The sequence below is a fragment of the Empidonax traillii genome, unplaced genomic scaffold (assembly GCF_003031625.1).
Source record: "Empidonax traillii isolate 1590-97213 ecotype Southwest subspecies unplaced genomic scaffold, ASM303162v1 scaffold381:size621868, whole genome shotgun sequence".
Lineage (NCBI taxonomy): Eukaryota > Metazoa > Chordata > Aves > Passeriformes > Tyrannidae > Empidonax > Empidonax traillii.
In genome coordinates this window covers 49133-77116 of record NW_020955574.1, presented here as the reverse complement: position 1 = coordinate 77116, position 27984 = coordinate 49133, and the positions used below count along the sequence as shown (strand labels likewise).

At 38.4% G+C, this 27984-nt stretch overlaps 1 protein-coding gene across 1 annotated transcript in view; it reads left to right on the top strand.

Moving 5' to 3' along the window:
* LOC114062072 (nck-associated protein 5-like) overlaps positions 1–27984 on the top strand; it is a gene marked incomplete at its 3' end in the record, with an annotated part of 231969 nt that overhangs the window by 160231 nt on the left and 43754 nt on the right. The window contains exon 4 of the mRNA XM_027893111.1: positions 9892–10025. Coding sequence (XP_027748912.1) covers positions 9892–10025 — 134 coding nt within the window. The remainder of the gene's footprint in view (positions 1–9891; positions 10026–27984) is intronic.

The following is a 27984-nucleotide window of genomic DNA, read 5'->3' as shown; positions in this document are numbered from 1 at the left end:
CTTTACAGAGAGGGTAATCAAGCATTGGAACAGCCTACCCAGAGAGGTGGTGGATTCACCATCCCTGGAGGTTTTTAAGCAGAGATTGGATGTGGCCCTTAGTGCCATGATATAGTAATTGGAGTTGGATCAGGGGTTGGACTTGATGATCTTGGAGGTCTTTTCCAACCCAATCTATTCTATGATTCTGTGATTCTATCTTAATAGTGCTCATGAGTTTTTATTTGAACTTGAAAAACATTTCATTGTATTTAATTTTGAGAAATGAGATTTCTTTAATTACTGTCTGTAGAAGCTATTAGAAGCTCAATTACACTTGCTAAATCATTTTTTAAAGTGCTATTATTTTAAGATTACTAATTTTTTTAAAAAATCCATGATCTGACTGTGTGGGACTTTCAGATTCACTAAGTATTCTCTCTACACCCCTCCAACTATAAAAAAAATAAAAAAATTAATCTAAAGTGGAAAAATTAATCATGCTAGGAACTGAACATCAATCCAAGTCTTCAAAATTGGGCCATGAATTGCGAATGTCAATAAATAGCAGTAGTTTTATTAGGGAGACAAGATTTTCAAAATATGTATTATTTGCCTCCATTCAGCACTGCAAATATGACACAGAGATGAGCTTTAAGAAGCTGAGAGAATGGTGGCTACTGGGGTGCAGATGTTTCACCTGTATAAAATCTACCTGTGTCTAAATTGCTGTCAGGTGTTGTGTGTAACCACCATGTCCATAGGTGTGTCTCCAGGAAAGATGCTAAAAGAGGCCCACATAGCTTGTTTAAGTCTATTAGTTTCTGGTAGACTAGGAGGGGGATGTTTTTTTTTGGTAATTAATTTTTTTTTTCCTAAGGTGACTCCAATTTTGTGTGGCCTGTCACTGGGTATTTAATGGAATTAAAGGGCTGCTGGGCAGCCAGAGCTCCCTTTTGGAGCTCTTTGAAGTGATGGGCAGACAGTGGTGCTCACTATCTAGCTCTGTGCCAAAAGATTTTATGAGTTATTTAATTTTTTTTTTTCTTGTAAAATAAATGTTATCACAACTTCAACTATATATAGAGTACTGCTCGTGTAATAGCCTGCCTAATTCAGATTAATTGCAGGCTTGCAATGATAAAGGAGCTTCAGAACAGCAGTTATTCTGTCGTACAGATGCAATTAAAGCCACACCAATGCAGTATAAATAATGCTAAATTAAGTTGCTGTCCCTCCACATGGTGGCAATTTTGAGCTAGTGCACAGTGAAAGCTAGCATCTTATTTTGTTCAAAAGGAGTAAATACAACAAGAAACATTCTAATTTACTTGAATTGCTCTGGAGCAACATTATCACCCGAGAATATAAAGTGCGTAAACTACTGTCACTAAAGTATCACTAATAATAATAAGCATTTCCTGTCTTGCTATTCATCTTAGATTGAATCAAAGCTTGAAGTTTGCATCTGAAAGTCATGGTATATGTGTGCTAGTCTGATTTGAGGCCAAATGTGTTAGCATATAAAAATTTCATAGTGGAAAATAAATTATTTGCTTCAAATTATTTAATGTTAACAGTTTTCAAGGCAGTTTTAGAAAATGCTAATACAAATTATTTAGTGTAAGTTAGATTTTCCTGGTTTGTTTGGGCAGCCTGTCATTTTGGGAGCAGAATACTATTCCAAAGAACCATCATTTTTTTCTTACTGGTATGAAAAAGCTAGAAGATACCAGCCTAAAATTAGGATACTGCTTTTTCTACTATTTATATCTTACTGTTGCAGAGCTGTAGCAGGAATAAGTTTAGGGAAAATGATTGCATCACGAAATAATTGGGGAAAAAATAGAGGCTTAATATAAATCAAGGAAATTTCTTCTTTAGCCTGTGTAGTACAAGTCTGTGTTAGGTGAAAAATAATTCATTTTGAAGAGATGTGGAAATAAAGTTACCTCTCCCTCCATGAGCCCTCCAAGTGCTTATGTTATTGCTGTTTGTACCTTAATGCTTCACTGTGCTTTAAATACACCTATAACTTCATCCCTGGGAAGGCTTTGGGTGTTTAAGTGTATTTGTCAGTATTCCCAGTATAGCTGGAAACTGTAACGAGGGACAAAGGCATATTAACTGCCACTGTCAGAAGGATCTGGTTTCAATGGCTGGCTAATTTAATAAAGTCTTGCTTCAGTAAAATGATTCAGCTGTAAGCAGCCTGTAAAAATTGTAATAAGCACAATAACCAATGCACTTCTTTTCCCCCCATTCTTTCGGGTAATGTTTTTTCATGCTGACAGAGTCCACTACAAGGAATGCTGCAGTGTTCTGCAAAGTTGTTTGTCAGTGCCTTGGTTTATTTTTGCAGAGAAGTATTGATTACAGAATGAGAAACATTTGGTTTAACAGCGATCGATGAGAAGCAAACAAAGGACACTGAAGTTTGACTCATTTTAATTTGAACAAAAATACAGTACCCTGTGCAGTTTATGATGAAATAAAAAATGACACACGCTCTTTGTTCTTGTAATCACATTTTTTCTTGTCATTTGTGAGTGAAATAAGTTCAGTCAGACAGAGGACTGTAGTCTCCTGTGTGCTGATTTTGGGTCCAGGTTGCACAACGAGCGTTGAGAGAGAGAGCTCCGACCTTGCTTGGTAGCCCAGGCTTTGCAGGAAGGTGACAAGCAGGTCCAGCTGCCTCTGGAGGTGACCACACCAAAGAGATTTCACCCACCTTCTGTGTAAGAGGGGTGAGGATGAACTGCCTTGGACTCCTTGACCTGTTTTATTTGCGGGACCCAAACACAAGCTGTCACAAAACACCTGTGACGTAGAGAACATTTGTACTTCCCTGTACCCAGCAGCTTCAGCCGTGGGTAGCTGGAGCTCAGGCACATTCTTGACACTTGAACAAATATCATTCGATCACCATGCATTATGTTGGGGGAATTAAATATTCATTGCATTGGAAAGAATGAGTTGCTTTGTTAAACCAACTGGGAGACCAAGTAGAAAATTCTAGTTTCTGTTTCAATTAATATTTCATAATTAATTCTTGAAAAATGGAACTGTTTCACCATCTCTCTCTCATCTCTTTGCTCGGGCTTTTCTGTGGCTCCTGTCTGCAGCAGTCTTGCGAAAGGGCATACAAGGGTGATAAAATAGTGGGTTCGAATACTTTGATTGTGCGTATTTATTCATAATAGTATTGACTTGCTAGAAAAACTAATTTTAGTGTGCTTCTAGTAGTTGCTATTTGTTTGCTTCATTCTGTTTTCATTGTCTACTTTCAGGGTTATATTCTCTCTGGCTTGTCGGATTTCGTGCTGTAAACCAGGCTATGATTCTATTAAATTATGACTTTTATGGCAAGGTGTCAGATGCATAGCAACAGAAAATGCATTAAAAATAAATACAAAAATACTCAGCTTAGGTTATCAATGACTTAATGGTACTTCAAAATCTAACCAAAAAATATTTAAGTCTTTTCTTCCCATCATTTAAATTCATTGCAAAGTATCTGTTTGAAATCAATATTAATTACACAGAAATTGTGACCCTCTTTAGCAAATGCTTTAAAATAGTTGTTAAAAATTTAATGTGAAGGTTATTAGCCTGATTTTGAGCAACATTAAGCCTGTGTTAAATATTCTCATGTAGAATTTTTTTGACAAAATAGTGCTCCCATGTTAGCATAATTAGTATTACTATAGTAAACCTCTTCTTACGATGCACTGGGGAAGCAAGGAAAAAATCAAGAATACAGAGGAATCTTATTTTTACTTAAACAGTTACCCTTTTATTTATAAGGTTACTTATAAAGTAATCTAAATGACTTAAGGTCACATGTGTGTCCCTTCTAAGACATTTCTGATATTTGAACTAATCAGTCCAGTTATATCTAGCTGTTGTGAAGAACTGCTCTTCACAAGACTCAGACATAAGCTTAACAGAAGGAGGAACCAGTTTCCATGTAAGTGTTGGGCTGTCTCCCTGGTGAATAGCAATGCCCTTGTAGCATGCATGGCATGTGTACCCAATCCCTCTAATTCTTCACTGGCAGTTAACTATAGCTTTAAATCTTGACACACAAACACATTTTTCTTTTGCATACAGTAACATTATTGATCAAAGAAGTGGTATGATGATAGGTAAAAAATAAATTAAAAAGGTAAAAATAAAATACTCTGGTGTGGTGGGCTGCCCTCAGCCTTGGGTCGGCCATGCTCTTGCATCCCTTCCTTAGTGGGACCTGGGGAACAAAAAATCACAGAAAGGCTCATAAGTCAAGATAAAGACAGGGAGATCGCTCACCATTTACTTTCACAGGCAAAACTGACTTGGTTTCCAGTAGATTAATGAATTGCCAATTAAAATAGGGTTGAGTAATATTTATAAAAAAAAAAGGGGAAATTTAAAACACTTGCCAAAGTGCAGTCTGGGTAGTCTGATTCCCCTGTTAAGGACAGAAATGCAGGCTGAAGTCTCTCCATGACCATCCCTCTAAGCTGGACCTTCCTCCTCAGAAGCTTCCCCAGCTCAAGTGCAGACTCTCCACAGGCTGCAGCTCTTCAGGAAACATCCCCATGGTCCTCCATGGCTGCAGGGAAACATCCACCCCAGTGCCAGGAGCACTCCCCAGCCCCAGGCACTCTCTGGACTGTCTTTCACACCTCTCTCCTCACTCCTTACCCCTCAGTGCCAACTGACCCTTTCTGCATTGCCACGAGTGTCACTGATGTTCTCAGCTGTGCCTTGTGCTGGGGCTGTGGCAGAGCCAGTGGGAACCTCACAGAGGAGCTCCCACAGCCAGTGCCTGGATACAGGTGTACATTACATCTGGTTCTCATTAAAAAAATGTAAGATTGTGGAGGTGGCACATGATGGAGGGGCGGGGGAAGATGCTTTGAGGTGCAAAGACAGCAAGGAACAAGCTACTGGCTAAACAGCTTTAATAGGGAGGGCATGAGGTCATCAGCACTGTGGAAGGGAAAGAGGCAGGTCCAACAAAATGTGGGGTCTGGAGGGTTTTAGAGTGAGAAACTACTTGAGTTACTGAAACCCTTGACCCTTCTGGGGAGAAAGTATTTCGTGGAGTTGGTCCTACCATTCTGATGAAACATCTGCTGATATTACCTGCAGTGACAGGTAAAGGAGGTAAAACTCCAAGTCCCTGACTTGGCAGGCTTGAGTGTCATCCATGTCTAGATATAAAGTTAACAACAAAATAACCCTGAAAGAATGAAATGGTAAGATGGCAGGCTTTCCATAAAAAACCTTGATGTGCCACACATTCGCTCTGTGTGCTGGATGTCAGACTGTTCAGAAGCGAGTGGCCCGTTATGCACCATGTGCTACCATCTGCCTCCCTGGGCTGCCACCCGCCCCATCCTCATTCGTGTCTCCTCACTCAACAGACAAGACATTTGCAGTTTGGTAAAATATGAAAGAACCATGTGCTGACATTTGTGACACATCCCAAGGGAGTTAAAGGAGACATAAATGGTTGAGTTCCTCTGAAGACTCTTGTGTGGCTGCACGGGGGGTCAGTCCTTAGACCAAGAGCGTGGCTGTTAACCAGTAACTCTGAGAATAAGTGTTGTCTCTTGGTCTCTTCATGGGGTGCCGAAGAACAAATCATATTTTGCTGTCAAATGGATGTGTTATTTTCAATCTAGTTATAAATAGTTTTCATGCGTTTTGTTTTGATCGTGAATATCTCAAATTGGATTCCTTCCTTAACTTTGAGAAGATGACTTAATGTGTGGTACATGTCCCCGACTGGATGAGAAATGAAACATTTTGACACGAACATTTCTACAGCTACACAAAAAGGAGCTCGCTGAAGTGCAAACGCTGGCTCACGAGCATAATGAGTAGCTGGTGAAACTTGATTGCTGAAATGTTCTTGAAAAAGTAATTGCAAATAGTATTTGCTCAATGTTAAAATATTCTGGTGCTTGCACAAAAGGATCGGTACAGTTTACTAACCCTGCCTTTTCTCTCTGGTTTGTTTACATAAAATTTTTACCCGTTTGGAAAGTTATCAGAAATTTGACCGGGTGATGTGATGAAAGTAAGACTATCTGGAGACACTGAAAAGAGGAAGGAAGAATGAAGTAAAGGTTATGCTTCTAATAGGAGAAGGGTACAGCTGTGCCGCAGAAGGCAAGGAGAGAAAGCAGGGGAAAATACTTTGAGCAGAGCTCATGGAGAGAAGAACTTGCAATTAAAGAGGAATTGGCAAGAGGGAACACATAACTTCACTGGAAGATGGCAATGATTTTTCTGGTGTTAAAAGGAACTGATGCATTTCACATGATACTTTTTTTATTTAACCTTTTCTTCCCATGGCACTTCCTGTTAAGCTTATATTCACTATAAAACCTTGAACTGGTTCTACATTCATTTCTTTTCACACACCTTTATTTTTCTCAGGAATAAAGTGGGGTTAGCAGAGAGGAGCTTATAAAGGGCATTATGACAGCGCAAAATTTCTGCAGAGTTCAAGGATATGTTTTCTTCTTCCAGGAGACAAAAAAATCCCGGTTTAATCCTGGCCTTTCTGTACATTACACTCACTTTTCTCTTCTGACACTTCATTATGGCTTTTCTGGGTTTGAATAAAAATGTTCTCTTTTCTGGTAGATAAGGTCACTACTGCTGGGAGATACTTTCTCTGTGTAGTGTACGTGAGTATTTTGTGTCCTGGAGACACCCCAAGTGTGGGTGGTCTCTTACTCCTTTTTCTCCCCACTTTATTGAATGTCTGTGATCTGGCTGAAAGCAGATCTGCTTTCTGCCTGCAAGAAAGGGCAAAAGTGCCACAAGATTGCCGATAAATTCTTGTGTAGAATCATGAAAGTGAAGGCCAGTGGTGGTGTCGCTGTGCAGTTTTCCTGTGGACAAGTCTTTGCTCCATTCATACAGGAAGGTTTTGGTAGCTGGGAAGAGAATCCAGAATTTCAGGGCCATAGGCCAGTGTAGACTTATGACTTGACCTTTCTGGTCTTGTAGCTTTATGCCTTGTACATTGTTCATCCCTTATCGTGAAAGGAGCCTGAATTTTGTACAGCAACAGTATGTCATCATATAACAAAAACTGTGTTGTGATGCTTACCCTTGAGGTGGCTGAGTTGGAACTGGGCATTTAACTCATTCCAGAAATTCCCAGTGTTTAGGGATTTAATCTTTGTAATATTATTGTTCTTGTAATGTGAATTTGTTGCTGGTTTAAGAGTACTTTCCTTAAGGTAATTCCTACATCCCTTCTTCTTAAGAAAAACTCAAGAAAGCCCATGTGGATGTGCTGATCATTTTGTGTGATGATAATACAGATTTCCACACATGAATAGAAGGAGTAAATGGTAGCAGCAACATTCTCTGACCTATCACCAAGAGGTAAATGAAACCAAGAAATAGCTTACATAGCTGTGTGACCTGTAGGGGAAAGTTTGGTCTTATATAGCCAGTGCTTTACTAGAAAGTGTGGGTTTGTGATCAGCAGGCGCGCAGCCGTGCATGGAGGTGCTGCACATTCATTCCACAGGACAGGCAGGGGCTGTGAGCACCTTGCAAACACCCTGGCAATGAGATGGAGAAGAGGATACTCCTTTTCTTTCCAAAGTGTCCCCTTTTGTCTCTCTCACCCCACGGAGATCTGCTTTTGCACATAATGTAGAAGGAAGATTTATTTGAGGAGCAGAGCGTGGTCAGCATAACCCGCATAGAGAGGTAGTTGCTGTATCAGAAGATCATTGTGGCTGCAGTGACACTGAACGAGTGTTGAAGGCATGGCTGAATCTCTGGTCCTCAGTCCATTGTCACAGTTAAGCTGTTACTGTGACAGGTATGTCAGGCACAGCCTGATGCTTTGAGTCAACTCAGCCACTCATGTGTTCATAGCAGTACCTGAGTTTCCTCCAAAGGAAACAGTTTCTGTAGGGAAGCTTGCATATTTGGTTTCAAGCCCAGTTTCTGTACACACCAGTATCTTCTGAGAGCTTTTCTTAAGTCCTGGGTGGTAATTATATACTTCTTTTATGCCATTTTCCTTGCTACCTCTGGGAGCTCTAGATATCTCTTTAGCAGCAGTGAAATTCCTGTATAAGACAAGATGCTAACAGTCTTCAGCAAGAGCCTCTGGAGCAGTATAAGTTTGAAGCTGGCACTGATGGGATCTGAGCTGGAGAAATACTGACTGCTGTGAATATTCTTCCCATATCATTAGCCTTGAGTTATCCTCTGTAGGGCTGCTGTGTATCTTCTGCCGGGCGCTGAACACTCTGCTCTACTTCTTGTGGCAGAAACCAAGGATTACTCAGCACCGTGTAGGACATGGTTATATAACACAAAGGACAATAATTAGATAATTTAGTTAGAACAATGTATTTTTTTTGCCAGGATTTTGTTTCTTGGGCATTTTCCAGGTATTACATATGGCCAACCAGATAGAACCCTTCTGTTCTCTGAGTAATTCCCCCCATTTTTTCACAAGCATACAGATATTTCATTTAAACCTTTGCAGCCTCCCTTTGTGGCATCTGCTTATTTATCACTGTCTTTAGGATCTGTTTTCTACTTGGTAATGTTCATATTTTTGGTCCCTTGGTTACTGCTATTGTAAATTATTATCCAGAAAGATTTATAGCTGTGAGATTTGTACAAATAACCTGTCTCCCCCGTTTAATGGCTTAACACTGAGATACCTTTGTTATTTACTAATGAAGCTGTATGTGTAATTTCTATATAAATTTTTGCAGGTGTGTCATGAAAATTTAGGTCAGCAATGGAACTATGTCAGACTGTCTGACAGGCTACAAATTGCCCTGCACTATAGGCACAAAGTATACAGGTGGTGAACCCACTGTAGCTTTCCAATGGTTTACCTGTTATTAGATGTTGGAACCCCATTGCTGACTGAGTATAATGTAGTACCACTTAAAATGCTTGGGTTTTTTTTTTAACTAATGTGTTATCCCATTTAAATTCACAAGGAAAAAATTAAATTAATTTCCTTTCCGTTTAACAGGGTCACATGGAAAAGGCTGTACATACATTTTTTAATTCCAGTAGCATTTTTTTATAACTTTTAAGTTAATTCCACTACTTCTCTTTAATTACATTTACCTACTTTTGGAAGAGGGCTTTAAACTCTTTAGCTACCCTTTTATATGATGTTCTTTGTTTACAAGAAAAAAAAAATAGGCCATGACACATATACATATATGTATATTTATCCAGGTAGTGCTGTAAGTTTTAGGTTGGGTTTTTTGGTCCTATGTTTTAAGAATTAGCAACACCCATATGCTATTTGCTTCTGAGAACTGTTAGTGAAATTAATGACACTTTTATCGCTTTCATATTCATTTGATTGGTACTAAGCTTTTAAAAACACATTAATTGCCATAGTATTTCAGTAAACAGATTCAAATACACTCTGTCCTGCTGGTAGGGATCCTCCTCTCAGCCAAAACAAGAAAACAAGTGGCTGCAGAGTCAAGTCCTTTCCTGCCCGCGAGGTTGAAACATTAAGGGATGGGTACAAGTTGTCCTTTTGACTCGTTTCATGCTTCCCATGTCTGCATTCAAGCAAGAGTGATCGCAGGTCTCAAATATAATTTTTACATTTGTTTTGAATGGAGGTGAAGAAAAAGAACCTGGAAGGAGTGGGTGGGTGTTTGCTTTTCAGTATGCTGACATCTGTAAGGGTAGCTCAGTGTGATGGGATATTCTGAAATATAAAATGAAACTTTCTATCTCTATGTAAGATTTCTGTAGAAAACTGATGGGACTGGACTGTCAGGGTCATTGTTTTGATTTTTTTTAATGATTTTTCCTAAATTAATCTTTAATTTTTCCTAAAAGTGTGTTTTATGCGTATAATTAAATAAGTAACTTCTTGTGATATTTCAGCGTGAGAAGCTGATACATGAGTTGGAGGAAGAAAGACATTTGAGACTCGAGAGTGAAAAAAGATTACGGGAGGTGACACTGGAGTCGGAGCGGAGCCGGGCTCAGATGCGTGGACTGCAAGAACAGTTTTCCAGGTATGATGCACGAGTAAAATGTGTTTAAAATGAGAACATACTTTCCCCAAAATGGGAAGAACATACTTTGGTGCAGAAACATTGATCACACCTGCTGATAACTTGAATGGATATAATCTAAGGCAAAAACTGCTCTTCCTCTGAGGTTCTGGGAACATGATGGGCTCTTGGCTAAAGGATTGTTTCCAGCCTTAAAAGGTTTATGCCATCATTCTATGTGATGAGGAAAATTTTCATTTCTAGAGATTTTGCATTTTTTGGAATTCCCAACAATTTTCTAAGTGTGGGTCTTCACTTCTCGAAAAGCACATGCCATTGATAAGTCAGTATGTGGTTGGTTGTTTCTGTTAAACAACAAGAATGGGTTTGATCAATCTGGATAAAGAAAAAAAAAAAAAAGGAAAAGAAAAATGATGCCTTTAAGCAGCTGGGTACTCAGCCTGCTTGGACATGCTTTGAATTTCTTCCTGCTCTGCCGAGGCCAGAGCTTTGGGCTAGACCAGAACTTCACTTACAAGAGAACCATCTTAGAATTGGGATTTAAGACAAACCATTCCTATGACAGGTGTAAGGTTTTGAGATATTTATTGTTTTCATGATACATTATGAGATCTTGTACATCAAATACAATTTTTTTATTGTTTTTGTCACACGAGCAGAAATGAAACAATCAAAAAATCAAAAGATACAATGGCATTTTGTGTTGTGTATTTTCCATCAAGACTGAATATTAACTTATTCCCTTGGACTGCTGAATTATTGAAAAGTACAAGTTCAGTTTAATAAGGTGAAAAAAAATGGGAGGTGTGGGTTTTTTTCAGTAGTTATGTTTGTTGGGGTCTTTAGGGCTTTCTGTTTGGGCATTTTTTATGGATTTTTTTCCTCAGTGTTTGCCATGCTGCTCCTCTGATTTGAATCTGTGTTTCTAGGCAACATTGCAAAAACCATTGATAGCAATAATAAAATTTGTTCTCATCTGTTTTTTTCTGTTTGTAAAATTTGCATTCATTCTCTTCAGAATCCAAAAAACTATTTAAAAAACCCACAAAGTGTTCAGTTAAATCTGAAATTTTTCAATAAAAATGCTAAGGATATTTCTTTTTTCGTTTTCTGTTGTTCCTATTCTATGATCCTTCATTTCAATTTTACTTATTCTGATGAGAACTCCTGGAGTAATATACACAAAATAAATCCACCCTGTGAGTATTCTTGCTTAGAATATTTTGCTCTATTGTACATTAATCTTTGTTTAAGGGAGAATTTCCCCAGGTCGTCTTTTTTTTTAGAACGGTATTATTGCTACACTAACTAGAAACCTTTGAAATAAACTTTTAAGATGATGGAGGCATGCTTTAGAAAAGAAGGGCTGAGGGGAAGCCAGTCTGCAGAGGGATGCGCCCAGTAACTCCATAAAATTTTAACTATTACGTATTCAGATCTTTTCAAGCAGCTCTTCATTATTGCTGTGAAACTGCAGTAGTCTGATTCATTTCTACCATCTCTCTGAAAAGAATAACTATTTTATTAGTTAGGATCCCTGAAGTCCACTATCTTCAAATTAATCCATTCTTTTTCTTCCGTTACTGTTTGCAGCTGAGCCTGCTCTGATCTATCAAGAAGCAGAAGGGGTGCAAGTTCTTTGAATTAAAGTTGTTTGTCTCTTTATCTTTGTACCTCTGATTCAGATAAAGGTGAATACCATCTAATTCAGCATTATGTTCTTTTTAAGGCTGTCTGCACGTTGGCTAAACTGTTTGAAGGCAAACTTAAATATCGCTTTTCATTAATGGAAACTTGGTTACTCCTGTGAGGAAAACTACCGTTGGCCTCATCAGGCTGTGGTTTTATTTTAGTGTAGACCAGATACTAGGAAAGGAATGCATCACTTAAATATTTTATTTGCTTTTAAAAGATATTTGTTTTGATGCATATTAAAGGGGCTTTTTTTTTTTTGCTGATGTTTAGTAGAATATTAAAATATTTGCTTACACAAACAGACTTTCTTCCTAAACAAGTGTATTTTCTTCCTACTCTGCTTGAACAAATAATGAAACTGGCAACTGGATAATCTTGTGCTGCTTAGACATTCTGTGTTGTTTGAAGGATTTGAGACTTTTTTTCTCAATTTGAGCACAATTAAATGGGACAAGACAGGTGGTGATGGGAGGTGATGTTAAAATCAAGTGAATTGGAAGTACTTTAGAAGAAGATAGCTAGAGAATAATACTTTGCATTTAAACATCCTGTCTTTCAGATACAAATAGACTAAAGTAAGGATATGTATTATAACATAAATCTTTTAAATATGTGTGGAACTGGACTGAATGGATATACATACACATTTCTACATACAGATGCAGAGCAGTGATTTAAACTGATTTGGTGGATGTTTCTTTACATTTCAAACTATTTTCTTTGCATGCTTGAAAGAATGACATAATAGTTGGTAAGCTCTAAGCTGACCTTTGTAATCAGGGGAGCACAATTTTATTCCTAAATAAAATTGTGAGAAAACTTTAATCTGTCATATAAGCACATAGTTTAAGATTGAGAACTTCAAAAGGTGAGAAGTTTTCTTATTGATTGACGTTTCTGTTCTTACAAAGTAAGCAATATTTCAGGCTAGGAGTCTAAAATAAATCGAAGTTCTCTTTCTTAACATCTGTATAAATCTGCCAGAGCCTTAAAGTGACACAGTGGTTAGTTTGATAAATATGTGATAGCTGCTGAAAGAGCTTTTAAAACTAAGTTCCTTTTCCAGAATTGTACAGTGGTGTGTCCATGTAGTTTTAAATTTGCTTCTCATTTTATTGGAGGTGAATATATTTAAGGTGTGGAGAAACTGCACGGGAAAACTTTTTAATGCTAAAGTTGTGTTTTTACACTGTAGTTGGATACAGTTATTTTTATGTTGCCTTAATATAGTCTCACCCTGAGTTGAAATACTTTGTTTTCTTTCTTAAACCCACTGAGATCTCCTACTTTGCTGCAGCTGCTAAATTCTATAAGGCTCTTTTTGGCATGTTGCTCAAATGCACAGAGACTAACCCTGTAAAGGCATATCAACCCAGTTTCTATCAGGATGGTGCTGTACAGTCTGATTTTCTGGTTTTGATTGTTGGCAGCTGCCATGGTGGGTCACCATTTGGGTTAGTGGTTTGCCTGCTGCCCCTTTATCCAGCTAAATAAATTAGGCTAATTATTTGGGAGGGGGGGGTGGGGGGGTGAGTTTGTTTGTTTATTTTTGGGTGGTTTTTTGTTTGTTTATTTTTGAGTGGGTTCTTTTGCTCGCTCATAGTTTGACTTTTGTTCTTCCTTGAATTTCTCCAATCTTGGACATTAGGGAAGAATGTGACTCATGTACCTCCTTGTTCTTGGTTTCAGCTGTGCTTTTCCTACTTTCAGCATTTTCCTACAAGAGTAGGAACTGAAATGCAGCAACTTTGCCTGAAGCAGTAGGTGTGATTTATAGGATCATTCTAAAAAGCACACTAATAGATACAATATAAATTATTTGCATTTCCCTGCTGTATATCAGTAAGCAATAGAAATTGTTGTCTGTTGAGTGCATACAGTTCATGTGACTCAAAACTGGGATTAAATGTTAAAACAGTAAAGGAGGTAGCTTTATTTAAGTTACTTTGATTACTGTTTTGGTCTGAATGAAACAAGTTCAATAAAGACTATTATAAAGCATATCTCTAAACAGTAATTGAAAAGGCTGTTATCAAATCTTAAAACCTTTTGGGTAAATTTGAAAAAATTTTTCGGTTAAGTTTGTGGTGTTTATTGCTATCAATGTCTGTGACTGGAGAACTTCCTCAGGCTTTTAAGAATAGATGTTATTGGAAGAGTAGGAAATGGTCCTTGTTTGCTCTTTCAGCGTCCTGTGAATGGGATGAGTGCAATTCTCATTAGACTCATTTCAGCATTGCCCTCACATTAATATTGACTGTAGGGTTAAGCCTGTCACTTCTGACAAGGGGGAAAATGACTGCTACAAATCTGGCAACACTTGGCATAAAAGGACTGTATGGCTGTTGATTTAGGCACATCCTTCGTGATTTTCTCCAATTATTGTTAATTCCCCTTGCTCCATTCTGTCTTGTCAGCAGGTAACTGGAAATGATAACTGTTTCCCTAGCAGCTGTGATGAGATTTTTTGCATTGCATCAGCATGTTGATGTTGCATCATCACATCTTAATTTGTAACCTCTGCTTGGCCTAGAGGTCTCACCTGCTTGCACTTGTGTGGCCTTACTGACATGCCTGGTAATCCACATACAACAAAGACCGTGTCTGGGAAACATAAACTAGTAGGACACATCAGTAGCCCCTGTGGTTGGTCAGTTTGCCGAATGTCCACCATTAAGAACATTCAATCTCATTTCTGGAGAGATTAAAATGCTCTCCTGGCACCCATTGATGGTATTCCTTTGATTCTGTCATCGCAGGGATGAATAAAATACTATGTGGGAATTCACTCCTTTTCTTAGAGTAAGATTACAGAAGAAGCTGTCTACAATTCTGCTATTTTGTGTAGTTCTGCAGTCATCTCCTGTCATCCTCCCTGCATGCCCTATTTGTAGGGTTATTGTGGGAAACACAGTGCCCCAAAGATGGAGTTTGTATCGGAGGCTTACCTGTCATCCTGCCCTGTGGTTTTGATACCACCAGATTTCATTAGGTGATACTGGATGAAATGTTACAAGGAAAATCAGTGAATAAGTGTAACACACAACCTGTTAACTTGTACGGGCTCCATGTCTGGTGCGTATTTCTCCTGTGCACTTGCTTCCTGCTTTGCTGCTGATTGTGAGATGGCCACTGTCAAACACCTTGTGGCAGGTTGACCTGGACTGGCTGCCAAGTGTCTGCCCAGTCACTCTCTCACTCACCCTCCTCAAGAGGACTGGGGGAGAAAAGAATAAGAAAAAACCCTCATGGGTTGAGTTAAGGTAGGGAGATCAAGGGGAAAATGGGCTTGGCTTGGAAAAGAATAATTTAACTCATTGCCAGTAAATACAACATAGGATAGTGAGAAACAATGACAAAACTAATAATACTTTCTCCCACCACTCCCTTCTTCCCAGACTCAACTTCATTCCCGTATTCCTGACTCTTTGACCTCCACCCTGAGCAGCATGTTGGCTGAGAGGATTATGGAGGAGCTGCTGCAATCAGTGCAAAACACTTGGTCTCTGCCACTGCTTCCTCCTCAAACCTTTTCCCTGCTCCAGCGTGGGGTCTGTCCCACCGGGGTCTGTGACTGTTGGGAGGCCTCTCAGCTGTCTGCTGTAAGGGAGGTGAGACCGATGCCTACTCAGGCACCAGCTCTGGAGCTGCCACTCTCCATGTGCTGTCACTGCAGGACTGCTGAGCCCTTGGCTGAACTCACTGAGCCTCGGGACGTGGTGTGAATGCTGCTTTACTGGGGCTTTGACCTAACGCTTAGGATATCGATCCTGTCTTTGGATTAGAATTGACAGAGTTAAAGAATGAAGTTTCTTTTAGATTAACACTGAAAGGGGTGAGTATATTAGTGTTTTTATTTATGTGCGTGTACAACACTTAGGCACATATTTCATCTCTAATAGTTACTCAGAACTGTCAAGCACTATTCTAAGTAAGATCAAGGAGCTTTTGTGTGAGTAGTTTTCATCTGGTGGAAAATAAGGCAATGGTTTTACTAAATCCATGAAATTAAGCCCAGAGGAAATTTCCCCAAGTTTTATGTGGAATTTGACCCCACTCAGTTTCTGGGCTACTTTGAACTGAATATTCTGGTTTCCTGTTGTTTGACTAGCAAGAAGTAAAAAACAGATTTTATGTTTTTTCATACCAAGCTTAATTTTCCCCACGTTTCAGTTCTGTGTATGAATACAGTGGTTTTGAAAGTACATGCACATGAGAAATATCTTCAAAAATTTGTTATCTAAATTTTCTTCAAAAACTTAATTCTCATTCTCATGCTAGAAGCCATACGATTGAAACACATATTTTCATATGGGAGTTGAGAAAGAACAAAAGCAAAGAGGTCAGAGTGGCTGCAGAGGACTGAAGAACCAGTGTAAACCTGAAACACAGAAATCATGCCAGGACCAGAAGTTATAGGAAACTATATTGCATGATGTATATTGAGTTGTGTAACACTTTTAGAGAGCAAAGGATTGCTTTACTTCAGGCATTGTTAGAGATGCACAGAGAGGTACATGCAATTCTCCATCTTCTATGGACTCTTAAGGCACTGAACCCTGATGTACACTAGTAAATCATGTGGTAGCTTCATGGCAGCTCTTAGTTGCTGAAAGCTTCTTGCAAGGGGTCCAGGGAAATGTCTGAGTTTTATCTTTCATCTGTGTGCTCAGAAAATCCTGGGTTTGGTTTATATTTGTCTGTGTGCTCACGGAGGGCATCATACTTATATTTCTGGGAGGTTGCATCTACTGCTGGTTTATCAGAGCATGAAATGATATTCTGCTTCCTCTGTTCTAGCTAGCACTATAATTTAAAAGGATATAGTGGGTTTTTTCCCTTTGCATAAAAAGTAGCACTAGGTTATAGTGTAATCCTTTGGGCTGCCCTGTCTTTTCAAACACACAAGACAGAGCCTAACATAGAAAATTATATCAACATTTTCACCGTATTTTAACAGTAGGTTACCAATGCCCATATACAGGTCCAAATACCACATAGAATCTGCTCTATGCATTAATTTCTGTAGTAAAAAGATGGTTTGAATATTCTTTGCACTCCCATGCCATAGTCCTGACCAAGCAGAACCTATCTATATTAAATAGTGTGTGGTATGTGTCCATCATCTCTCTTCTTATATCACTGATTCATTCCCAAAGTGAGAGCTGACGTTGAAGGAAGCTCCCAGAAGCTTGGGCGTAAGAGCAGGGATTCCTGTGCAGATGCAGTGATTGGGTTTATAAAACTCTTTGTGTCAGAGGACAGTGAACACCTTATTTTGGTGAGATTGCCAACTCCCGTGCTGCTGGTGTTTAAATAGATTGAGGTTCATGTGTGATGTTTAAGTACTGTGAAATCCTGTACCTGCTGAAGGTCACAGCTCTGTGTGTTTTATTTTGCACAGTAATAGGTACATTTTTGCAGTTATTTCTAGCTACAGATGATTGTCCATTGTAAAACATGCTTAAATTTATGAAAGGACAGTGCTAACATAGGAACTAAGTGCTATGACTGAGTGATGTTGCTGCCCGAGAGCTGCGTGGTCGTGTGTGGTAAGATGTTTCCAAGGTAGATAGAACCTGTCATTGTCCAGAAGACTTATAGTGATTTGCTGGTCTTATGAATGTATTTTAGAAATTGCATTGGAACATGCAAAGTTGCAGACTTTCTTTCCTGTGTGACTTGCCACAGTCTGGCTTCTTTCCAAGTCAGGAAATCAGGAAAGTCATAGATGTGTCACGTGCTATTCTACAGATCCTTAATGCCAAAGAAGGTAAAGAAACTACTCAAAACCAACACATTCCTTCAAATGAATAATGAAATTTCTCCCCATGCCCATTCTCAGGGTATTCCACTGTTTCTAACACATGGATAGCCCATGCATCTTTGTTGCTGCATGGATCTGCATCCCCTACCTCCACTGAGACAGCAGACGGGAGGACCTTGCAAGCACACCGATGTGCTGCCCCTAGGCTTATCTCCAGTGAGATAAGCCTCTTTCTTTTTTTTTTTAATTTTCCCCCTTCAAATCTAGTTTAAAGCTCTTTCAGTGAGCCCTGATAACTCCTGTGCAGAGGTCCTTCTGCCCCTTTGTGACAGGTGTACCCCATCTGTTGCCAGCAGACCCGGTGTCCTCTCAACCAACTCATGATCAAACTAAGCTATTTTAAAAAATCAGTATTTCTTTCTACCATGTTTCCTTCCAAAATAGGTAAGAGAAAGCTTTCTGTTTCATTTTAGTGGGATAGAAGTTTTCAAGGCCTAGTTTATTCATGTAAAAGCCAGATCCATCCTTCTGACCCTGAGCATGGGAAATTTCCTACTTCAGATTGTATATATACCTTTGTCTTTTAAAATATTACCTTAATTTCATGATATATATATATAAGAGAAAATATTAAAAAGGAAATGGCAGAAATATCTATGAGGGAAGGGCAGTGTGGTGATAAAGATCTTAAATCCTTACAGCGGAATATACTAAGGAGAGTCACTTTTGAGACAGTATTGTCATTTACCTTTTTGAAGCCAGTAATTCAAAGAGATCTCTGTAGATGGAAATGTTTAGAGAAGTTCAACTAAGTAAGGAGAAAAGGCAAGAAGAAAGCTGGCAAAGAACTGGTGTTACCTTAGAATCTGTCTTGGATTACTGTGGTAAATTTAAAGGTTATTTTTAAAAGCATCAGTCAGTTTTGAGCTACAGGAATGTCTAGCAGAGTTGTTTTCTATACCAACCCAGCCACTCAGTCTCTCTTTGACACCCCCTTCCCCCTAATGTACACTGGCACTTTTTATTAATGACCCTTTCCTGGGAAGGGAGAGGATATGATACAGAAATTACGGAAAGTTTTGAAACCTCCATTGCATGCGCCTTTCACAGCTGGTGGCTTTCCCCATGCTCCTGTCAGTCATACATGGGCTGTCAACACTTTGAAACTAATTTCTTCAAAGTGAGACTTTCTTTTGGAGAGACACACATTTTTAAAATCAATATGTATAAAATCGATCCTCTGATTTCAGTATTAGCTTGAAGTTGCCACCCAAATAACATTGGATTTGTCCCATTTTAGTTTACTGATCCTTTCAGACTTGTGGTTCCTTTTGTCATATGATTGGAAACCCGTGTCTGATATGCAATTTGCAGATTATAGACTGTTTGTCTTTCCTAATGGATCACAGAGAAATGGGAGTTTATGATCACAATTTTTGCGGTTGTTTTCCTGTTAGATGCTTGTGATGGCTTGTATTAGTAATTTTCCTGTACTGTAAAATTTGTGTTGTAAACTGTAAATGTATCATTAATGAGCAGTGGTGTGTATTCAGATTGATGGTGGTAGGTACAGAGCAAATTAAACCATGAGGGAATACTATGATTAAAAAGTTGACATAAAATCAAATGATCTTCATAGTTATACTTCTTCTCTATAAGCATGATTGGAATCTTCAAAGGTTCATTGGTTAACTGAGTGTAAGTTTTACCTCTACAATTTTACAACAAACTAAACCAGGGAGCCAACACTCTCACTCTAATTGCAAGCAGATAAAATCTGATCCAGAAAAGTGCTCGGCCTTTTTAAGAGACTGGTGTGCCTTTTGCACATCTGATCTAATAAATCTGCATGGTGGGGGAGTTAGAAGTAGATGATCTCAAGGTCTTTTCCACCACAAACCATTCCAACCCAAACTGTTCTTTGATTCTGCTCCCATTCAGAGCTGATGGAAAAGTGTTCCAGTTACCTTTGGGGAGTTCAGTGCCTCAAATAGCACAGAGCTACACATTTTGAGGTGAAGAGGAGAAGATCATGAAATCCTGACTGCTGCCTCTTTGAGTAGAATAATAGAGGAGTACTTTGCTTCATCTAGGTTTAAAGCAAGGTTTTTCTGGTTTTCATGTGTATGTGAGGCAGGGAGGAGAAAAGATCTTTCTTAAAAATACTCTAAAGGAAATGGTATAGGAAAACAGGCACAAAACCATCCCTGGCTTGATATTGCCTGTTGTAGCCAAAGGCAGACTCTGTAGATTGTGACTTCTGCTGCCCTCAGTGATAAACTTTTGTAGAACCATATCTTTACTCACAGTTTGCATAGCTGGCTTTCTAATGCTGGTGTGCAAGTAAAGAGATGGTCTTTAAATGGGACCAATACATAATGTGTAAATATAATGTTTGTCATCCTGCTCTGCATAACCTTTTAAATATCTACGCTAACTAATGAAAATAGAATAATTTATCTGCCTGACTTGAGGTGGTAATGCGTTTTTTCAACCTAGTAGCAATTCATAGTCTGCCTAGGTAGGAATGTTTCACAGGAGAATTATTATGGTAATTTTAATTTTATCTTAGAACTTGTAATTATTCCACAGCATTGTTCCAATGTAACAGACCAGGCAGCAGTTCATTTGTTTGTCAGTGCTCAAAATTTGGCAGTGCAATTCGAAAATTTAGTTTTAATCTTATTCTTTTTTTAAAAGTGTTTTGTGTGTGTGTTTTCCTCTATGCACACGTTTTAAACATGAAAATAAAAATAAATAAATAACCACTACAATAAAAGTTTGCAGTGAGTATAGTTAAAGCTGAAAAGCTATTATATTAGGTGCAAACTTTTGTGGGGTTTTGTTTCTCAGGGTACATGATAGACATGAAGAGAGCAGGTTTGGATTTATTTTTCTTGGTTTGGATTTGTTTTCCTTGGATAGGTTTATAGACCTAGTTCTGATTATTCATCCCTTACTCTGATACTACATTTTCCTAGATATTCTACAGATTCATCCTCATGGATTTATGTCCTGAAGGCATAAGAAGTTTGTTTCAGCTGCATGGATGTTGCTTGTGCATTTCCTTGATATATATCACATAGAGGAAAAATGGGACTTAAAATATGCTTGGTTTTAGTCCACCAGTATCAGTAAGGAGAGCTGTGAGGGCTTTCTTCTGCTTCTCACTGAGTTTGAATCTGGACTTAGCAGAGGGAATGTCCCCTGGAAAGGAATAGGCATCCCCCTTCTTAAGGATGAAGAGAGCACTGAGGGACAAATGGAACAGTTTTGTCATCTGATGTGATCCAGACTATTCAAATAAATAAGGAAAACTGTGGATGAAATCGTCGCCAGGTCCTGAAAGGTGTCGGCTAACAGTGCTGAAAATGCAACAAGGAGAGTTGAGTGTCTCTGGCTCATGGCAGGAGGGGAACCTCAGTAATTGCTGAGGGCTTTGCCTGTAAGAGGTTTATTGCTTACAGACTTGATATTTTTTGCAGTGTCATTAATCATGCTGAAGTTATATGACTAATATTGTTATAAGTCCTAACTCCACAGGGATTCTGTTTCAATTTAGTAACAATTACTGTCTACTAGTTCAGATAGCTTTTATTGTACAGCATTGCCAAAAATCTTAATGTGGTTATCTTTGGTCCTAATATGTGCTTCAGTGTGCAGATACTGTAAGCAAATGTAAATTGATTTGACCCATTTTCTCAGTGTAACATGGTTTTAATTCCATGTGTAGTGCCTGCCCCGTAATCTCAAATTTTACGAATTGGGCACTACTTCCCTTCAGTCAAATTGTATATTAAACAGCGATAATTAAATATGTGTTTCAGAAAGCATCTATCTTCTAAGAATGCAGTATATTAACTACAATAGGTTATCCTGAAAACATTGTCCAAAGAATGTCAATAGAATGTTGTGTTGCAAAAAACAGCGAACTCCTCTTGAGACAACCAGATAATTAAGGATAGGCTGTAATAGGATGCAGAGAAACCACAAATCCTGTTCAGAACAAGTCACATCATAGAGATCACTGGGTATTTTAGGTTGTTGATCCACACTCTAAGTTTGTATTATACCTTGGAAAAGATTTTTTCCTTTTGCACCATTCTGTTTTGTGATAACTGCATCCCAGTTCAATTGCTTTCTTCAAGATAAGGGATTTTACTCTTCTTGGTTTTCACCACCATTCCAGATAGGATGGAAAAAGTGTCATGCCAGGGAAGAGCTGCATTTGTCATGAGAAAAGTGGTTAGGAGGAGATGTGAGATGGTGAGGCTTAGCACTGGAAGGGAACAGAGATTTCTGTAGCCTCTTGTTTTGGCACAGGAAGTTGTGTTACATTTTAGAACCTGACATAACTTTCTCTGCAATTGCTTTTAATCCTTCTTTTTGTCCTTCTATGCTTTTGGGATGGAATTGTCCATTTTTTCATGCCAGTACATAACAGAGAAAGCACATCCTGCTGTACATCGTGCCTGGATTGGAAATCCAGGCCAGCTGTGTGTTTTGAACTGTTTTCATTCTCTAGGAATACAGATTAGATCATTAAGTTATAGTACCCTAATCGGTGTTAGCAAGCTGCAGTCTATTAATTGAGTGAATGTGGCATGGGTTGATACACTGTCTCACCTGATCAGAAGGTAACATTTTTCTGTCTTTAGCTATAGGTTTTATCCTTCATCCTAAACCCTTTTCGAGGCACTGAGCTGACTGTGGTTTTATTGCTGTGTTTTGTTTGTCTTCAGCTGGCAGATTTCTCCCAGGTTGTATCTACTAACCACCAGAAAGCTAATCATGGGTCGTGTCTACATGATAAGCAAGTAACAATAAGCCTTTGTGTATATTAGTTTTTACTGGAAAGATCAGTAAGAAAATGGAACATTTTGACCAATTCTACTACTTTCTGAGAGGCAGGTAAGGCAGAGCAAGGTAATGAGTAGATTAAGAAGCCGTGGAGCTGACTGACTTAATTACTGCTGCAATTATAGTGTAACAAAGTGGGCCTATGTTAAAAGTGGTGTACAGTGGGGATCCCTCCCGTTGGCTTGTTGGATGCAAGTGTATCTCAGAATCTTCTCAAGTACCCTACATGTCTGCTCCTGCTACCATTTTGTTCTCAAACTGCAGAGAAACAATACAAAACAATCCAACTCCCAGTGCCTTCCTTAAAAGGTAAATGTCTGTCAAATTCAATTCTTATATCTTAGTCTCAACCCTTCACAGAGAAAACAGCTCATTTTTCCTAAGCCTATGCAGCAATGAGCAGTGAGAGAGTATGTTATGTTGGTGTGAATTTAATGTAGAATGTTAAAAAAATACAGAGTTTTGTGGAGGTCATTTAGATTAATTTCTGAAGTATTTGTTGAAGACAATTCTAGTGTATAATGGGCCGCTGCTTTCATTAGTTTCATACTTTAGTGAGTATTCTTGTTGTAGAAATACTTTAAATATTCTGGGTTTCACTCAGCTCTTTTAGTTATATACTGAATTGTTGAAATTTATAGCATTGAAAAGTAATGAGCAATGTTTTTCTATTTTCAATTCTAGACTTGCCTGCGTTTCACTGCAAGCCCTCTGTTTCGTATTTTATGACATATTTAGTGTTTATTGCAGTGCTATATGTATATTCTCAATCAGTGTTTTTGTAATAGCACAATTATATGGCAACTGCAATGAGAAACGCAGACATGATCCATTGTAGTGCTGGCAGGATGAGAAATGTCAATTGAGGTGGTTGTAAGAGGTTTCCTAATCCTGCTGAACTAAAGAGTGAGATTCTTTCTGAATCATTGCCATCTGGAGTATATAAAAATTTGAAATAACCTTTTGTCATTAGGTTGGCACATTTTACTGGAGCAATATTGGCATTGATGAAGTTCTAATGAAATGAAATACTGTGCACTGAGAAAAACTCACTGCTTCATTGTGTTGTCTAAGTTCTTTAGAACCCTTCCCTCCAATTTATGAAGGTTATTGAGTAGTTAAAATGTTTTAAATCTAAAAGATAGTCTTTGTTTACAATAAGCTGACATTTTAATATGGATATTAATCTAGTTATAAATACAAACCAACATTGCATGTGATGGAGAATAATTTGTAAATCATAGTATAATGGGGTAATTTAGTTCACTTTCTCTATTTTCTTGACTTGCTCTACTTACTTTGACAGGCATGTCTTGCCCATAAATTTTTGAGTCTAAAATTAGGCCAAGAAGCTTCATGCCCCATCTTGTCAGAAGCAATTGTGGCTCATAATCTTTCCACAATCTGATCATGCCCACTGTAGAATAGTTCTTCTGCCCAACTGTTGCTGTTGCTCATCTGTTCTGTACTGAACTGCTCTTATCTGTGATCCATACAGTACTGCTCAGTTTATGCTCTTGTATCAGTTTCCTTTTATAAATACATGTTGACTAATCCTGTCCCCACCAAACCTGTGCTTTACCAGACTAAACTTGCTTATCTTGACTCTTTCCTGGGCCTGTGATACAACTTAATTTATTCTTGAATTGAACGTGTATTTCACGTGGGTCTGATACCAATATCACAGGTACTGAGTGCCTGTTGCTGCCATCTTTCTAGAGCAGTTGCACTGAACTTAGTTGCTCTCTTTTGGATGGGAGGAGAGTATTGCCAGGAAGTACAGCTGGCACCCAGTAAGTTGCCTCTAGGCACCTATAGATGGATAGTTTGGGAGTAAATGCCTGGGCTTTCTTTAGCAAGACCCTTGCAGGTAGTAGAAGCACAGGCTAAGTTATATCTTCCTTCCTGGCCTGTTCTCTGTCTTCTCTTGCTGCTGTCCTGAACGCTTTCCTGTCTCCGTTTTCCCTTACCTGTTCTTCCTGCAGTCTCTGGTTGTCTGGATTTTCTTTCACTTAAAACACCCACTGGAGTTTCTGAATAGCCAGTATTATAATTTTTGCATTCAGGAGAGACTGGTATTTGCTGAGTATCTGCTCTTTAGCAAAGATGTGTGGTTAGGCAAATTTGTAGTTAAAAATACTGATTCGGATGTTGGAATCTTAATCACCTTGAAGCTTCAGTCTGTCCCTTAGTTCTCCTTTTGAAGGGTTAATCATCATGTTTTTCAGAGGACTAGATGCCAGTCCTCTTCACTGCTCAGATTAAACAATATGAAGGCTGAGGGGTACTGCTGGATTTAGAAGATGAAGGATTAGGACTGTTTAATTGTTTTGAGGATGTGATTTCATTCTATCATGCTTAAGATGAAGTGGGCTAGTGATTTTGTGATCCGATAAATACAGTAGATAAGAATATATTTTATTTTAAGCATCTTGTTTAGTCTCTCTGTATTCTTATGTAATTCTAACAGAAATTTATGTCTGCAGTATTGAGATTAATTTAATGTTTAAAAAGTGCTAGCCAATTCTTGTGCTAATTCTGTTTACTTCTGCTACATAGATAAAACCCCAAACATTGCTGATTATTCTGTAAATTATATTGCTCTCAATTTCATAAACACATTGGGATTAAAGAGATGAGTATCATATTCTCTATCTTTTATTTCTTAATGTCTTGCATTTAAACTTTTCAGTTAAACCTCTAAATGTATCTGCTGTTATCTGCTGTGCATCTGTACTATTGCTCAAGCTGGTTATACAAAAGAGAACATTTCAGGCGTTCTGAGCCTTTCCTTGATTTACCTGCTTTGTGATGATTTTCCAAGACAAGTGCTGGTTTTACAGCTGACTAATAACCTGTAAAGCCACAGACATTAATTAAAAAGAAAAATAGCACTACTCCTCCCACCAGAATATTTGGAGGTAAGTCCAAATTGGAGTGGTGGCTAACGCATACCTGAGCAAGCATTCAGTGGGTCACACAGCACCAGAAAGCAGTGTCTGCATCAGTATGTTCTCTAAGCCTGTTCCCCAGATGAATGTTCTCTTGGCTGCCCTGCAGGGAGCTCCTCGATGCAGTGCTATTGGTCAGGGTCAAAGCCAGCTCATTGAAAGTTAGCTTGGTTATCTGAGCTGCAGCATTGCTTTTTGATGAAGAGGATGCATCTCCTGCAGAAATAGCATTCTGCAAATTATGTTGGGAAGATAAGCAGAGAGGAGAAATAATCACAGTTTCTGAAATTTAAAATCTACATTTGAAAAATACATTAATTTAATAAATGGTAGTAATAGTTTCAATGCTGTCCTAGTCCATGGAAATAGAGGAGATTTGTAAAGATTGGTAGTGTCTCATGTTACAGAAGCTGATACAAGTCTAATTGACTAATAATTCAGACTGTACTATGCTATATGTAGCTTGAAACTTTCTGTTTCTGACCTGAAGAAACATTGTTTCATGTAAACATGTTTCACCCTTTGTTTTTCTGTATCTAAATCAGTTGGCTTTAAAAGGAGATTATGAAAATGATTCAAAATCTCCTGGGATTTGTTTCTTCCGTTGTCTTCCAAATGAAAAGAGTGATGTTTTACAGCTAAGCAAACAGAGAAATTCTGAACAATTCACCAGTAATACTGTGAAATTATATATAGCATTAGGAAATGGAATGGGAAGTATTTAAACACCAAAAAAAAACCCCTTGGTAACTAAAAATCTGGTCCATCTACCGGGTGAAAAAAAGATGCATGTGTGAATGAAAAGACACAAATGAATTCTAAACAGATGCCAACTCTTTCACAGACAGACTGCATTTAATGGAAGCCATAGAAATGTTTCAAGTGGCTGCTGACCCCATTATTTCTAACCCCATACCCAGTGGCAGATCATCAGACTTCATGTCTTTCAAAGTGGTTGTGCATGTATACTCATAAAAAAATCTGCCTTTTGGACCTCTGAAAAGAGCCCTGTATGCATGCAATCCTGCATGTTCCTTGGTTATTGTGTTCTTAATGAATGAGGGAAAAAAGACCACAGTCTACCTGAATCTGGTGTGATTAATCAAAATTGCAGAGTTCTGTTAAAAAATGGGGTCTGTGGGCAGAGACAGTGATTATACCATAGAAAACGTATGCCTTTGCTCAGACACAGCCAACTAACTCCCACTGAAAGGGATCAGAGCAGTCAGCGCTGAGGAAACTGAGCAGGAAAAGGGAAGACTCTTTGTATGTCTTGTCTCCCTTTCCAGAATCAAGAATAGTAAATTCAGTTAACTTGTGCTTAGTGAGCAAGCAAATACTGGAATGTTTTATTCTCAGTAATTTTAAATGATACTTTAAAAAACCTATTTGAGAACAAAGCAGGGCTAAGCATTTCTTAAAAATTTTTAGAGTTTTATGATAGTTCTTTAAAATTTAGGAAGTTCAGAACAGCGACACAAAAGCTTCCATGGGAGTTTAAAACAACAGAATTAAATTCCTCAGTGAGATGTTGGTAGCGCAAGGTCTCCCCCTTTTTATGAAAATTATCTTATAATCAAGCCACCCAATAAATGTTTGTGTGTTTATTTTTTAAGGGGAGGGGGGTGGTTGGAAGAGTAGAAGGCTTCATTTTATCACCTTTTTTTATGAGTGGAGTGAAGGGTTGAGAGGGAAGAGTCGTGATTTTATTAAATTGTTCACCGTGGCCTCTTTTGCCTGGGCTTTTTGATGCATCAGGTGTACCTGGGGCATCATCAGAGCTAGTCTGGGTAGTGCAGCTGAGGGAGTTGAGAGCCAAATAACCCAGCAGATCTCTGTGACTGGGATTTCAGTCCCCATCTTCATGTATTCCGTGGAGGCAGCAGCAGAAAATACCAGGAAAACAAAAGCAAATTTGATTGTCTTAAATATATGTACATTTTTATACAAGGGACTTCTCATCTGTAGAATTCTTAGCGTTTTTGCAAAGTAAATCTTTGTTTTTTCAGTAAAGCAATGTCACGCCTGGGACAAAAGATACCAATCTTGACTCTGATGAACTCCATAAGGTGCATAATAGCGTTGAGTTCTTCATCAGGCATTGAATGCTTGCCTAACAAAATATAGTGAAGTAGCAGTTGATGAAGCCTATTAAATAACATTGAATGAATTTTTAAAAATACTAAAAAATATTGAACTCTCACTTGAAAAATTGGTAGATGGGAGAGAACAGTCTTGCTGAATGTCAGGAAACCGTTTTCCTGTCTGAATTTCCAAGCTACCTGGTCTTACCACCAGTATGCTACTGATAAGTCCTTTTACAAATATATTTTCTAAAAACCCTGAATTGAAGAATACCTAATGCACAGTTCCAAAGATGCCTGTCCAGTGTAATGAAGTTTTCAGTCAGCACCAGTCTTCTTGCTAATCAAGAAGAGGAAAGCTCTGGTTACCTGGTGCTCTAAGTCTGTAGGCTCCCAAATCAGCTTAAGATGAAAATACTTGGAAAGAAGAAGAAAAAGAAAAAATCAATCTGCCACATAATTTGGGGTTTCAGAATTCATTGTGGCATAGATGATGCCATTTCAGTAAACAAGTTGCAGGTCCAGTACAGAATATTACTTAGTGAAAGCACGTTCTGATTGAGTTCTGTTAAAGCTGATTTAAAAGGTTTATTGTATTAAAT